The 17578-nt window shown below is 39.7% G+C and overlaps 1 protein-coding gene across 1 annotated transcript in view; it reads left to right on the forward strand.

The window, feature by feature from the left end:
* The first annotated feature begins 1295 nt into the window (after positions 1–1295).
* LOC130281801 (cytochrome P450 26C1) overlaps positions 1296–17578 on the forward strand; it is a 30361-nt gene continuing 14078 nt past the window's right edge. Inside the window, exons 1-5 of the mRNA XM_056529429.1 lie at positions 1296–1358; positions 1961–2384; positions 4818–5042; positions 5396–5671; positions 7853–8008. Of these exons, the coding sequence (XP_056385404.1) occupies positions 2178–2384; positions 4818–5042; positions 5396–5671; positions 7853–8008 (864 nt within the window). The 5' untranslated portion in view covers positions 1296–1358; positions 1961–2177. The remainder of the gene's footprint in view (positions 1359–1960; positions 2385–4817; positions 5043–5395; positions 5672–7852; positions 8009–17578) is intronic.

A 17578-nucleotide genomic window follows, 5' to 3' on the forward strand; every position in this document is an offset into this window, starting at 1 on the left:
TGAGATAGATAGATAGTAGATAGGTAGAGAGATAGATAGATATGAGATAGATATAAGAGAGATAGATAGATAAGAAATATTTAGATAGATAGATATGAGATAGATAGATAGATAGATAGATAGGAGATAGATAGATAGATAGATAGGAGATAGATAGATAGATAGGAGATAGATAGATATGATATAGATATATATGAGATAGATAGATAGGAGATAGATAGATAGATATGATATAGATAGATATGAGATAGATATAGATAGATATGAGATAGATAGATAGATAGATAGGAGATAGATAGATAGGAGATAGATAGATATGAGATAGATAGATAGATAGATAGATAGGAGATAGATAGATATGAGATAGATATAGATAGATATGAGATAGATAGATATGAGATAGATAGATATGAGATAGATAAATGAGAAATATAGATAAGAAATATTTAGATAGATATAAGATAATAGACACAGAAAGATAGATAGTCATGAGATATGGTAGATAAATGAATACAATGTAAAGTCACATCTTTATTAATGGATCTTACACTTGCCCTGGATTATCCATATTATTCAGTTCTCTCTCATTCCAGCCTTGTAGAACCAGACCTTGTCTATCCCTAGGTGCTGGGCTTGTCCTTTATGGTGCGAAGTAAATGGCTTTATTCCTCTTTAATAGCCCTAATTTATAACTTCTTTACCACCATGTCCCACTATAACAGGTGTTTCCAGTACAGCCAGGACCCTTTCCATGTACCCACCTGATGTGTCCAGCCCTGTAGTGACTCCTCTCCCCAGCCTAGGAGTGTCCCTTTATCTCGGATGAGGTGTGAGCACTAATTGTTTAATTCAATGACTGATGGGCACAACATGGAGTTCAATAGAAGATAATAGGAAGTTATCAGTCATCTTTATACTACAACAGCCTAAAAGTGAAATGATATGTGCTGTTATCTAAGTGAGTAAACACTGGCTGATAACCTGCCCTGTGTACCTGTCACCAGGAGATAAATGGCTTCGTGTACAATAAATATCCTTCATTTGTAACCCATCAAAGGACACTATGATAGTAGTGTAGAGTCTAATATACAATCTCCTGCCACCGGGCACTGCGCTTGGTGCTGCTCCGGGCACTCTCCAGCTTCTGGCCAAGTCTACACATTCCTACAATCAATACCATCAAGTGCCCAATCCTAGAATGTTCCCAGCTACTTACATATGCAGGGAGGCACGTCAGCCCCTGAAGGTGGAACATATTATAAGCCAATATGTATATAAATCTAGCTGGGAGGCAGCTGAGCTCTACTAGACCCCCAGACATCAATCAGCTCCTCCACTGCTGCTGCACAGACCTGCTGGTGAGTATTTCCCATCTTCACATCCTGGGGACAAGAAGCTTTTGGAGCTTTTCTACAACACCTGTTAGCAAAACTTTAGAAAGTTGTTGGGAATGTCTTGTGTTGTGTGAATCCATTTTTCTTCTTGGATCATCACCTCTAGTTCCAGGCAGGAATAAGGAAGCAGCAGGGTGGAGATTAATGTGGAAATAGATGTGTAGCCTGCAGCTATCTATGCCCCTTATCTTTTAGAGATAAATCTTCTTTGGTTTAAGCTTCAGGATTTTTTTTGTTCCCTCTTTTTTTGGGAGGGGAGTTGGGGGCTAAATATATCACCTTCCATTGCATGCCAAATATGTAATAAAAATGTGAAAGCTGCAATTTTAGCCTTATAATCAGCATAGCTGGGTCTCCAGTGCTCACTATTTATTCCTTTCAAGACTTAAAAAAAAAAACTCCTTAAAGGAGGGGGAGATCTTAAATCACCTACAGAACATCTTCTTCTTTTTTTTTTTTTCCTTTTTGTGTTTGTTGTTGGAGGGTGTGTTTTTTTATTTTATTTTAGGCTGAACAGATGAGGTTTCCTTCATGTTTACTGAATTGTTTCTTCTCTTGCATTGAAGAGCTGGGGAGATCTTCATGGATTAATCAAAGTGTTAAACATCTCAGAGAAAAGTAACCCGCCTCCCAGTGTCACTTCCAGCATTCTCAGTGAGGGAGGCTGGAGGCTGGGGCTGGGGCTCTCCAGGGCTTGGTAGTCACTGTACAGTTGGAGGTGACATTAATTCTATTAGAAGCAAAGAACCAAGCTGAAGCCTCCTACCGCCTGGAGACAACAAGATGTTCCTCACCACAGACCTCAATTACATGTCCTTCCTGGAGGCAGCAGCTACATCAGTCCTGTCCCTGGTCTTATTCCTGGCTGTATCCCACCAGCTATGGTCCCTGAGATGGCACAGCACTAGAGACCGGAATAGCAGTTTACCACTACCCAAGGGGTCTATGGGATGGCCATTTTTTGGAGAAACTCTTCACTGGCTTGTACAGGTAAATCTACAACTTTACATCTTCTACTGCTTCAATTGCCATTATTAGGTAGGTGTTCTTCTTGCATATTCCTCTTTCCATTGCCAATATAAGGAAGTTATAGTCACATAATGGATAGAAATATTGTAAGTGTAGAACCACAAGTACAGTGGTCCCTCAAGTTTCAATATTAATCGAAGAAAATTGTCCAGCATCCAGGTGAAGTCCAACAGGGTATATATATATATATATATATATATATATATATATATATATCTTTATTAAGAGGCTTGCAAATACACGTTTAAAACACACTGACACGTTTCACGCTTTCGTGCTTAGTCATATAGTAATAAGACAATTGTTACACACACACACATATAAATACGAAAAACTTTAGTCACATGTTCATGCCATACAGAAATGGGAAAATCCCCTCTGGATTCGGTCAAGACATGATAATGACATGACAATATGAATCGGTTCCAGGACGACCATTGTATGTTGAGACCATTGTATGTTGAGACCGTAACGCTATGGGAACCTGGGAATTGGTTCTGAAGCCACCAAAATGTCATCCAAAAATAGGAAAAAGTGAGGATTACAGAAAAATAAGTAGATAACTATTACAGATAAAGCAAATTATTACATATAAAAGTAATAAAGATCTGCTGAGAGCTGTAAATCACTGTCTATTTCAGTATTTCCCAACCAGGGTGCCTCCAGCTTTTGCAAAAATACAACTCCCAGCATGCCCGGACAGCCTTTGGCTGTCTGGGCATGCTGGGAGTTGTAGTTTTGCAACAGCTGGAGGCACCTTTGTTGGGAAACACTGGTCTATGTAGAGGACAGGAGCTTCTTCAGAGTTCTGCACAGTACACGAAATGTCTTTAAAAAGTAAAATGGAGCCGCCCTTACTTGGTGTCCAAAGGAGCAGCTAACCCTGGCACAGGTAAGGAGTAGTACAGAACATGTAATACCTCCCTGTACTGTAGGAGGCGCTACCAGACAGCTACCATTCAGTGCATACACTTCAGTAATACAGGGTTTTTTTTTTTACCAGTAAATGCCCATTCTGATTGGTCGGTTCTTCCAGTCATTGGCATGGTTGGCATATTCAATAGCATTGTATGTTGAGTCTGGTTTCAAGTTACAATGGTCTAGAAAAGACCATTGCGTGGTGAAACTATTGTACGTTGAGGCCATTGTAAGTTGAGGGATCACTGTACTAACTTTATATCTTATGGATAAAATATTGCTCTTATAAGTGTAGAACCATAAGTGAATGCACGCAAACACAGGAGTCGGCACTCCAACCCAACGAAGTCTAGATAATCGTGTACAATAAAGGTTGCGGCAGCAGGTACCAAAGTGTGGGGTGCGTATTCCAGAAATCCAGTTCAAATAAATTCAGTAATAGAGAAATGAAATCGCACTTGTCCATAGATAAGGTGCATGAATACTTGAAATAAACCCGGCTTTTTATCTGCCTTAGAGTGGTGAGTGCGATTTCATTTCTTTATTACTGGCAGAACCGCATATCCTTTGCTGGAGGGTCACAGCACTGGACTCTTCCAATTTAGTGCAGTAGTTGATTCTTTCTTCCATAACTTACAACAATTCCCACAATTAAAATAGGAATTGTAGTTTGACAACAGATAAAGAGCCAAATGTTTGGAAAACACTGATTTAGAATGTCCATCTTTGTATTAATACAACTCAGTGTTACTTTTTAGCCATTGAATGCACACAGGTACTTACCGTAGGAGAGCCACTGCTTGCACATTCTCTGTGAAACAGCTTTACAGTACCACAATCGGCCATGCATGCCTAATAATTGTGTTTCTTTAGTAGTGTAGAACCACAAGTTCCAGGAGATCTTTTCTAGTTTTATTCTTCCACTCTAAGTTTATCTCATTCATATCTAAATGCCATTGGATGTATGGCTTTACACATCCGTGCCTAGTAAGTTGGTGTTCTCTACGCTGTTGTAAAAATACCATTTCCATCTGAAGGCTGTCTGGGCATGATGGGAGTTGCAGTTTCGCCACAGGTTAGGGAACACTGTAATAAATGCAATAATATTTTTCCAGCTGCTGGATAGCTGAAGACTGGCATTGGGATGCCGGGTTGTTCATGGATTTATTTTACTATGAATTGTAAACTTTCCATAGTAAAAATCAGTGTTACTTTTTTTTATCCTTTGGAACCACAATCACTTAATTGTTTTAATGCAGTTGTAGTATAATAAAAAGAATGCTTAATCTTAGGTGCATGTGAGGAGTTGTAGTCCCAACAATTGTTTTTTATTACAAATTTAGATATATCCTTATAAGATCCATTCAGATGTAATTAATAGTAAGGCTTTGAGATCTGATTTGGAGTATAAACCAGAGCTTGGTAACCTGTGCTGGATATTCTCTTTGTTTACTATAACTTCTTATCATGGATCAGGGTTCAAACTTCCACAGTTCCAGAAGGGAGAAGTATGGGAACATTTTTAAGACTCATCTGCTGGGGAAACCATTGATCCGTGTGACCGGAGCAGAAAACGTCCGCAAGATTTTGTTAGGAGAACACCACCTGGTTAGTACGCAGTGGCCGCAGAGCACCCAGATCATCCTGGGCTCCAATACTCTGGTCAACACCATTGGAGAACTCCATAGACACAAGAGAAAAGTGAGTAAAACCAGAATCCCATCACTGTTCCATGAGTTGGCGTTAAGGTTGTGTTTTGTCTGTACTCATCTAGTATCATTTGTGTCATTATTTCATCAGTTCGTATTGAATTCAATGATAGAAATCCATCTGCATCAATAATGTCAGATTTTTCAAACAATTTGGATGACAGTAATGACGCTTATCCCAGACTTATGACATTTCTGTATGCAATTTGTAGAGTTTAGCCTAAGCCAAAGGACCCCAGAGTGACAGTTCTAGGCTATTATTATTTTTCTCAGGAGATATTATTTTCTTACAGGAGATATACATGAACCCTATTGTCATTTTATTGGTACTTTCTTAACTTTTAGATTATGGCCAAGGTGTTCAGCCATCCGGCGCTGGAGAGTTACATCCCTCGTATCCAGGAGGCTGTGAGCTGGGAGTTGCACGGCTGGTGCAGGGAACCTGGTTCCATCTCTATGTTCCCTTCTGCCAAGGCTCTTACTTTCCGGATTGCTGCTCGCATCCTGCTGGGACTCAGCGTGGGGGAGAAGCAGTTTAAGGAGCTGGCCCGAGTCTTTGAGCAACTAGTGGAGAATCTCTTCTCTCTTCCACTAGATATCCCATTCAGTGGTCTCCGCAAGGTATGTACGGCTTATAAATTACTCATCCAGATCATGCTTGTCGCTCCGTACAGTTTCTTCTACATCCCCTGCCATGTTTTCTGGATAGAAGAAAGAGGATACCCAGCACTCACCAGTGATGCACAGTGAAGATTTATTTTGCCATAGTGTAGTACAAGGACGCGTTTCGGCATGTGAGCCTTCCTCAGCTGTCTGCCTATAGGCAGACAGCTGAGGAAGGCTCGCACGCAGAAACGCGTCCTTGTACTACACTACGGCTTAAGAAATCTGCACTGTGCATCACTGGTGAGTGCTGGGTATCCTCTTTCTTCTACTTGTGGCTTTACCCTACCTCGTGCACCACCGCAGATTCCACAGAAGTCCCAACATATCCCTATATGTTTGCTGGTTAGGTCCTGATTTATGTCCTGTTTTTACCAACTCTAGCTATTCTACTATTCATTTACAATGAGCACCTCTCTTAAAAAGTAAGCGAGAATAGATGTTCAATGAAGGAGAGGCGTATATGACTTCCAGCTACATAACGTCCTCTAAGGACTGCTGGGGATGCTGCCTCTCAACATGTACTGCAATAAATGTCACCTTGCCACAAGCCAGTGATGGCCCCATGAATGGACCATACATAATGACCGGCACCCAAAAATAATTTATGGACATAAACAGAGCGAGCAGCCCCGGATCTAGGTCTATAAATCATATGCTGAATGGGACAGGCCATGTGCCCCATAGTAATTCGAGAATAGTAATGTCCGGAATAGGCTGTTCTAGTGCTGTTGTACAGCTGCTCATTTAGTGAACAGGCATGCTGTGTAATTGTTCGGTAAGATCAGCGGTGAGGGTGAAAACACAGAAGAGGGAAAACATTGTCTTGCAGCGAACTGTCCAGCTGAGTGCGAGACAATGCGCAGCTCCGGGGACTCCTCCGAGCAGACTCTTAATGACTCCCTGGTAATTCGGGCCTATCCTGCGACTCTGAAGGCACTTACAGAAGTAGCAATTTTTTTTTTTTTAATCCAAAAAACAAGCTGTAGTAATCTCATTAGATTCGGACGCACTCGGCCATCCAATGGCGATCCACGAACGGGAATCTCTGCAACAAGTCTGTCGCGTGCGAACGTGCTCTCAAGCTGGCCACGCACTTTAGAGAGTTGTTGGCCGAAAGACATATTTGGCCGCCAGTGATTCCTCCCAACCCTCCCCATACGCATGGGCACTTGGCTCAGCCGACTGTGCGTGTGTCCTGAATTGAGGATAGAGGAGTAAGCCTCTGCCAAAAGCCCGATCCTTCTTTCCCCCAACATCTATCCTTCGCGAAATGTTGGGAAACCTGTAAACATATAGTTTTTCAGTTTTGGCTGATATTAATCTAACGTGTATAGCCCCCATTAGAATAAGGATTACACTCCGGCCTTAGGCTATGTTCCCAAAATATTTCCCCTTGTTTTCAATAGGACTTTGGGGGAGATTTATCAAAATCTGTCCAGAGGAACAGTTGCCGAGTTGCCCATAGCAACCAATCAGAATGCTACTTTCATTTTTGAAAAGACCTCTGAAAGATGAAGGAAGCAATCTGATTGGTTGCTATGGGCAACTCAGAAACTTTTCCTCTGGACAGGTTTCGATAAATCTCCCCCTATGTCTCGAAGTCCACACACACACGTGTAATTTTTTTAGTACTCTAGAAAAGGAGACCTATCAGAATCACTTAGGCAGGGCGCTTGGAAATGGAGCTAATCTGCATCCAAAATATGATTGAAAGGGGCAAAATACAATGTCGAAATTTGAGGCTACCCTTGGAATTTCTGCTGTGTTTGTGTAGAAAATAGGGTAAAATACACCATGTTAGTGATGGTTGTTTGAGTTCGGCACAGTATGATGTGCGGGACCCTGATAATTACCCCAATACAGTGTTTCCCAACCAGGGTGCCTCCAGCTGTTGCAAAACTACAACTCCCAGCATGCCTGGGCAGCCTTCGGCTGCCCGGGCATGCTCGAAGTTGTAGTTTGGAAACAGCTGGAGGCACCCTGGTTGGGAAACACTTCCTTAATAAAGGAGAGAGCAGCCACAAAGTCAGGGACAGAATTTACCAGTATTTTCTTTAATGCCGATGCAGCTTATTTTTGACATGTTTTTCAGTATATTGTTCTTCCTCAGCGCTGACACATTATGTATGTCCGCAGGGCATCAAGGCAAGAGATACTCTGCACCAGTACATGGAAGACGCTATTCGAGACAAGATCTCAAGGAGAGATCCCGAGGTGTGCGAAGATGCTCTGGACTATCTGATAGACAGCGCAAAGGAGAACGGCAAAGAGTTGAACATGCAGGAGTTAAAGGTACGGCAGATCACAACACCGCATCATAAAAATGTGCCTTTCCTACAAATATAAAAAGTAACCACAATAACAAACCACCATCTGAGCATCTGCTTCCGTGTTTTATACAGAATGCATACAAAATTGAAATGATTATCATGGAGTGCCCCTTTAATATCATTGATTGGCAGGTCAGTCTTAATTTCCATGAAAGTATCCAGGATTAGAAAAACAAAGCTGGTTAAAAATAAAAATAAATAACTAAAATAAAAAAAATTAATAAATAAATAAAATCAATTAAATAAATAATAAAAAAAATGTATTAAATAAATCAATTAAATAAATAATAAAAAAATAATTAAATAAATAAATCAATTAAATAAATAATAATAAAAAATAATTAAATAAATAAACAGCTCCACACATGCCCTCAGATAGTGTGCGGTATTACAGCTTGGCTTAATTTACTTCAATGGAACTGAGCTGAAATATCACACACAACCTGAAGACAAGAGAGGCGCTGTTTACAAATGAAAGCAGCTATGTTTTTCTCATCCTGGATTGCCCCATTCATTCACCTGGAACGGATGCTGTGGTTTACTCGTACACTCCAAAAACCATACTGGTCCTAATATGTGTGTAAGTACAAGAAATTGGCATTAAAGGGGTACTCCGGTGGAAAACTTTTTTTTTTTTTCAACTGGTGCCAGAAAGTTAAAAAGATTTGTAAATTACTTCTATTAAAAAATATTCATCCTTCCAGTACCGATTAGCTGTTCAATACTACAGAGGAAATTATTTACATTTTGGAACACAGAGCTGTCTTCTGACATCATGACCACAGTGCTCTCTGCTGACATCTCTGTTCATTTTAGGAACTGTCCAGAGTAGTATATGTTTTCTATGGGGATTTTCTCCTACTCTGGACAGTTCTTAAAATGGACAGAGATGTCAGCAGAGAGCACTGTGCTTGTGATTCAGCTGAGAGCTCTGTGTTCCAAAAAGAAAAGAATTTCCTCTGTAGTATTCAGCAGCCAATAAGTACTAGAAGAATGAAGATTTTTTTTTTATAAAAGTAATTTAGAAAATCTGTTTAATTTTCTGGCACTAGTTGATTTAAAAAAAAAAAAAAATAAATAAAGTTTTCCACCGTAGTACCCCTTTACATAGCAAGCCAGGCAGGAATCAGGGACGGCTGTGACTAATACATTCTAAGAACTGTGCTGCAGAATATGTTGGCACCATATATAAATAATTTCCATTAAGTACGTCAGGCTGGTACCAAAATTCAGTAATAGCACCTACAATCTAGAGATATAGATCATTTGTACAGTATAGCTGGGCTTTCCCTTCACCTGGGGCAAAAAAAAAAGGTCTGTATTTAAATATCATGGCCAAGACAGAAAAGCTGCACGCAGCACCTGTGAAGCAAATCTCACACAGAATTTGACATTTTACTTTCGCTCATATTTACAGTTGCATAAAGTTTTAAAAATATGTGAAACATATTTCTTGAATTTCTTTGGATGAGGAGTAAATAACAGATGCAAAGGGAGTTTTTGGAAGAAAGCTTAAAATACATTCAGGCAACATTTACATGTATAAATTACGGTGACGTGTGCAGATATCATGACATTTCCAGTTTTATAGTTCCTCATTATTACCAGGACTAGAACAATGCTTCCCAACTGGGGTAGCTCCAGCTGTTACAAAACTACAACTTCCAGCATACTGGGAGTTGGAGTTTTGTAACAGCTGGAGGCACCTCGGAGGGGAAACACTGATCTAGAAGATGTTAGTCAACCCATAAAAGTAAGGACTATAATAAACTAAATGCACTTAAAACACTAGCATTTTAAAATGTAGCATGCGTTTTTTGTTGGGATTTATCAAAGATGTATTTTTTTGCCATTTGTCATAACAAACTGTGTGATTAAAACAGAAGGTGCATGTTTCTTTACAAATTGTACTAAGTTTTATACATAGATAGTGCACTTTATTATATTCTGCAAAAGTTTCATTAACTTTCTATTGTCTAACAAACACAAATGTGCGCGAATGCATTTTAAATTTAGTATAAAAGGAAAACCTTTTGATCTCTATGTGAGCAAAATGTTATCAAAATACATTATACCTAGAACATATTTTTTGGAGATCATAAATACAGTGATGTCACAGTACAGGGATAATATACACAGTGATGTCACAGTACAGGGATAATATACACAGTGATGTCACAGTACAGGGATAATATACACAGTGATGTCACAGTACAGGGATAATACACACAGTGATGTCACAGTACAGGGATAATATACACAGTGATGTCACAGTACAGGGATAATACACACAGTGGTGTCACAGTACAGGGATAATATACACAGTGATGTCACAGTACAGGGATAATACACAGTGATGTCACAGTACAGGGATAATAAACACAGTGATGTCACAGTACAGGGATAATACACACAGTGATGTCACAGTACAGGGATAATATACACAGTGATGTCACAAAACAGGGATAATATACACAGTGATGTCACAGTACAGGGATAATACACACAGTGATGTCACAGTACAGGGATAAAACACACAGTGATGTCACAGTACAGGGATAATACACACAGTGATGTCACAGTACAGGGATAATACACACAGTGATGTCACAGTACAGGGATAATACACACAGTGATGTCACACTACAGGGATAATATACACAGTGATGTCACAGTACAGGGATAATACACACAGTGATGTCACAGTACAGGGATAATACACACAGTGATGTCACAGTACAGGGACAATACACACAGTGATGTCACAGTACAGGGATAATACACACAGTGATGTCACAGTACAGGGATAAAATACACAGTGATGTCACAGTACAGGGATAATACACACAGTGATGTCACAGTACAGGGATAATACACACAGTGATGTCACAGTACAGGGATAATACACACAGTGATGTCACAGTACAGGGATAAAATACACAGTGATGTCACAGTACAGGGATAATATACACAGTGATGTCACAGTACAGGGATAATACACACAGTGATGTCACTGTACAGGAATAAAACACACAGTGATGTCACAATACAGGAATAATACACACAATGATGTCACAGTACAGGGATTATACACAGTGATGTCATAATATATGAATAATACACACAGTGATGTCACAGTACAGGGATAATATACACAGTGATGTCACAGTACAGGGATAATACACAGTGATGTCACAGTACAGGGATAATACACATAGTGATGTCACAGTACAGGGATAATAAACACAGCGATGTCACAGTACAGGGATAATACACACAGTGATGTCACAGTACAGGGATAATATACACAGTGATGTCACAAAACAGGGATAATATACACAGTGATGTCACAGTACAGGGATAATACACACAGTGATGTCACAGTACAGGGATAATATACACAGTGATGTCACAGTACAGGGATAATACACACAGTGATGTCACAGTACAGGGATAATATACACAGTGATGTCACAGTACAGGAATAATAAACACAGTGATGTCACAGTACAAGGATAATACACACAGTGATGTCACAGTACAGGGATAATACACACAGTGATGTCACAGTACAGGGATAATAAACACAGTGATGTCACAGTACAGGCATAATACACAGTGATGTCTCAGTACAGGAATTATACACACAGTGTGGTCACAGTACAGGGATAATACCCACAGTGATGTCACAGTACGGGGATAATAAACACAGTGATGTCACAGTATTGGAATAATACACACAGTGATGTGACTGTACAGGGATAGTAAACACAGTGATGTCCCACTACAGGGAGAATAAACACAGTGATGTCACAGTACAGGGATAATATATACCGTGATGTCACAGTACAGGAATAATAAAAACAATGATGTCACAGTACAGGGATAATATACACTGTGATGTAACAGTACAGGGATAATATACACAGTGATGTCACAGTACAGGGATAATACACACAGTGATGTCACAGTACAGGTAAAATGCACACAGTGATGTCAAAGTACAGGGATAATATACACAGGGATGTCACAGTACAGGAATAATACACACAGTGATGTCACAGTACAGGGATAATATACACAGTGATGTCACAGTACAGGGATAATATACACAGTGATGTCACAGTACAGGGATAATACACACAGTGATGTCACAGTACAGGGATAATACACACAGTGATGTCACAGTACAGGGATAATACACACAGTGATGTCACAGTACAGGGATAATACACACAGTGATGTCACAGTACAGGGATAATACACACAGTGATGTCACAGTACAGGGATAATATACACAGTGATGTCACAGTACAGGGATAATACACACAGTGATGTCACAGTACAGGGATAATATACACAGTGATGTCACAGTACGGGGATAATATACACAGTGATGTCACAGTACAGGGATAATACACACAGTGATGTCACAGTACAGGGATAATATACAAAGTGATGTCACAGTACAGGAATAATACACACAGTGATGTCACAGTACAAGGATAATATACACAGTGATGTCACAGTACAGGGATAATATAACACCATTTACCTAGGGACAAACCCTGACTCACTAATACCCTTGTTATTAGGATGCCCATTTCCCTCCTGAAGACGTTGCTGCTGCAATGAAACATGTAGAGGGGGCAGACCTAGCTTTTACTATACCTCCTGTGTGTCTCAGTAACCAGTGATACTGCAGATCACTGGCTGTGACTAAATCACTACGACAGCAATCAGCTTGTAGTTAATAATTTACACAGTTATTACACACAAGGAGGCCAAATGTTAACCTAATTGATCACAACATTATTATTTATTGTTATCTTAATAAAAGTTAAGTTTTAGGGGGTGGGATTAACAAGAGTATTAGTGACTCAGGGTTTGTCCCTAGGTCAATGGTGTTATGTTGAATTGACCCTAACCCATTCTGGGGTAAATAATTGTTGTTAAGTACAGGGATAATACACACAGTAATGTCATAGTACAGGGATAATTCACACAGTGATGTCACAGTACAGGGATAATATATGTAGTGATGTCACAGTACAGGGATAATAAACAGTGATGTCACAGTACAGTGATAATACACAGTGATGTCACAGTAGAGGGATAATACACACAGGGATGTCACAGTACAGGGATAATACACACAGTGATGTCACATTACAGGGATAATATATGCAGTGATGTCACAGTACAGGGATAATACACACAGTGATATCACAGTACAGGGATAATATACACAGTGATGTCACAGTACAGGGATAATACACACAGTGATGTCACAGTACAGGGATAATATATGCAGTGATGTCACAGTACAGGGATAATGCACACAGTGATATCACAGTACAGGGATAATATACACAGTGATATCACAGTACAGGGATAATACACAGTGATGTCACAGTACAGGGATAATATATGCAGTGATGTCACAGTACAGGGATAATAAACAGTGATGTCACAGTACAGGGATAATATACACAGTGATGTCACAGTACAGGGACAATACACGCAATGATGTCACAGTACAGGGATAATACACACAGTGATGTCACAGTACAGGGATAATACACACAGTGATGTCACAGTACAGGGATAATACACAGTGATGTCACAGTACAGGCATAATACACACAGTGATGTCACAGTACAGGGATAATATACACAGTGATGTCACAGTACAGGGACAATACACGCAATGATGTCACAGTACAGGGATAATATACAGTGATGTGACAGTATAGGAATAATACACACAGTGATGTCACAGTACAGGGATAATACACACAGTGATTTCACAGTATAGGATAATAAACAGTGATGTCACAGTACAGGGATAATACACACAGTGATGTCACAGTACAGGGATAATACACACAGTGATGTCACAGTACAGGGATAATAAACACAGTGATGTCACAGTACAGGCATAATACACACAGTGATGTCACAGTACAGGGATAATATATGCAGTGATGTCACAGTACAGGGATAATACACACAGTGATGTCACAGTACAGGAATAATACACACAGTGATGTCACAGTACAGGGATAGTAAATACAGTGATGTCACAGTACAGGGATAATACTCCTGTGGTGTCACAGTACAGGATAAAGCAATAACAAATAGCCCAAGGATGGTGTAGGGGTTAATATATACCATATAACCAAATCCCACACCTAGGAGTGACTCCTGGTGGGGGTGCAATACCCCATATGAAACACCCTCCCTTTAAAACTTAACTTTTATTATAGTGTTTGTAAATAAAACCTAATAGTTAAAAACGCCAGCAGAAAATCGCCACACTATTATTTATATGTATGCTCTCACCAGAGAGCATGTAAATTCCCTGTGCCTGCAGGACTAAAGGGACTATTTAGTGGCTGTATTGCTGACTTTAAGAATACAGTAGCATAGCCTCCCCTACATGTTTCGTGACAACAGTCTCGTCATCAGGAGTGTCTGCTCCTGTCACACAGTATAATACACACAGGATAATACACACAGTGATGTCACAGTACAGGGATAATATACACAGTGATGTCACAGTACAGAGATAATACACACAGTGATGTCACAGTACAGGTATAATATACACAGTGATGTCACAGTACAGAGATAATACACAGTGATGTCACAGTACAGGGATAATACACACAGTGATGTCACAGTACAGGGATAATATACACAGTGATGTCTCAGTACAGGGATAATACACATAGTTATGTCACAGTACGGGGATAATAAACACAGTTATGTCACAGTACAGGGATAATACACACAGTGGTGTCACAGTACAAGGATAATACAAACAGTGATGTCACAGTACAGGAATTATATACACAGTGATGTCACAGTACAGGGATAATAAACACAGAGGTGACACAGTACAGGGATAATACACACAGTGATGTCACAGTACAGGAATAATACACACAGTGATGTCACAGTACAGGGATAGTAAATACAGTGATGTCACAGTACAGGGAAAATACTCCTGTGGTGTCACAGTACAGGATAAAGCAATAACAAATAGCCCAAGGATGGTGTAGGGGTTAATATATACCATATAACCAAATCCCACACCTAGGAGTGACTCCTGGTGGGGGTGCAATACCCCATATGAAACACCCTCCCTTTAAAACTTAACTTTTATTATAGTGTTTGTAAATAAAACCTAATAGTTAAAAACGCCAGCAGAAAATCGCCACACTATTATTTATATGTATGCTCTCACCAGAGAGCATGTAAATTCCCTGTTTCCCACTATTTAGTGGCTGTATTGCTGACTTTAAAAGCACATTAGCATAGCCTCCACTACATGTATCATGGCAACAGTCTCGTTTTCAGGGGTGTCTGATCCTGTCACACAGTATAATACACACAGGATGATACACACAGTGATGTCACAGTACAGGGATAATACACACAGTGATGTCATAGTACAGGGATAATACACACAGTGATGCCACAGTACAGGGATAATACACACAGTGATGTCACGGTATAGGCATAATACACAGTTATGTCACAGTACAGGAATAATACACAGAGTGATGTCATAGTACAGGGATAATAAACACAGTGATGTCACAGTACAGGGATAATACACAGTGATGTCACAGTAGAGGAATAACACACACAGTGATGTCACAGTACAGGGATAATAAACACAGTGGTGTCACAGTACAGGAATAATACACACAGTGATGTCACAGTATAGGAATAATACACACAGTGATGTCACAGTACAGGAATAATATACACAGTGATGTCACAGTACATGATAATATACACAGTGATGTCAAAGTACAGGGATAATATACACAGTGATGTCACAGTACAGGGATAATAAACACAGTTATGTCACAGTACAGGGATAATAAACACAGTGATGTCACGGTACAGGCATAATACACAGTGACATCACAGTACAGGAATTATACACACAGTGTGGTCACAGTACCGGGATAATACCCACAGTGATGTCACAGTACAGGGATAATACACACAGAGGTGACACAGTACAGGGATAATACACACAGTGATGTCACAGTACAGGGATAATAAATACAGAGGTGACACAGTACAGGGATAATACACACAGTGATGTCACAGTACAGGAATAATACACACATTGATGTCACAGTACAGGGATAGTAAATACAGTGATGTCACAGTACAGGGATAATACTCCTGTGGTGTCACAGTACAGGATAAAGCAATAACAAATAGCCCAAGGATGGTGTAGGGGTTAATATATACCATATAACCAAATCCCACACCTAGGAGTGACTCCTGGTGGTTGTGCAATACCCCATATGAAACACCCTCCCTTTAAAACTTAACTTTTATTATAGTGTTTGTAAATAAAACCTAATAGTTAAAAACGCCAGCAGAAAATCGCCACACTATTATTTATATGTATGTTCTCACCAGAGAGCATGTAAATTCCCTGTTTCCCACTATTTAGTGGCTGTATTGCTGACTTTAAAAGCACATTAGCATAGCCTCCACTACATGTATCATGACAGCAGTCTCGTTTTCAGGGGTGTCTGATCCTGTCACACAGTATAATACACACAGGATGATACACACAGTGATGTCACAGTACAGGGATAATACACACAGTGATGTCACAGTACAGGGATAATACACACAGTGATGCCACAGTACAGGGATAATACACACAGTGATGTCACGGTATAGGCATAATACACAGTTATGTCACAGTACAGGAATAATACACAGAGTGATGTCATAGTACAGGGATAATAAACACAGTGATGTCACAGTACAGGGATAATACACAGTGATGTCACAGTAGAGGAATAACACACACAGTGATGTCACAGTACAGGGATAATAAACACAGTGGTGTCACAGTACAGGAATAATACACACAGTGATGTCACAGTATAGGAATAATACACACAGTGATGTCACAGTACAGGAATAATATACACAGTGATGTCACAGTACATGATAATATACACAGTGATGTCAAAGTACAGGGATAATATACACAGTGATGTCACAGTACAGGGATAATAAACACAGTTATGTCACAGTACAGGGATAATAAACACAGTGATGTCACGGTACAGGCATAATACACAGTGACATCACAGTACAGGAATTATACACACAGTGTGGTCACAGTATCGGGATAATACCCACAGTGATGTCACAGTACAGGGATAATACACACAGTGATGTCACAGTATAGGAATAATACACACAGTGATGTGACTGTACAGGGATAGTAAATAAAAATAAATAAATAAATAAAAACCTGATGGGCACCACCTCAATAAAGATAGGGTGCAATAGGCTGCAACTAAATATAGACCCAGAAGAAGAGAGAAAGCTATATTCAATATGTTCCAAAAAATATATATAAATCTTTATTTATCACAAAACAGACAGATGAGTACATACAATTAAAAACAATTAAAAACACATAATCCAAAAGCGGAGGAATATAATCCTACTACGCCCACCCTGCAGTGGGTAC

This window comes from Hyla sarda, chromosome 7 (genome assembly GCF_029499605.1).
Source record: "Hyla sarda isolate aHylSar1 chromosome 7, aHylSar1.hap1, whole genome shotgun sequence".
NCBI lineage: Eukaryota > Metazoa > Chordata > Amphibia > Anura > Hylidae > Hyla > Hyla sarda.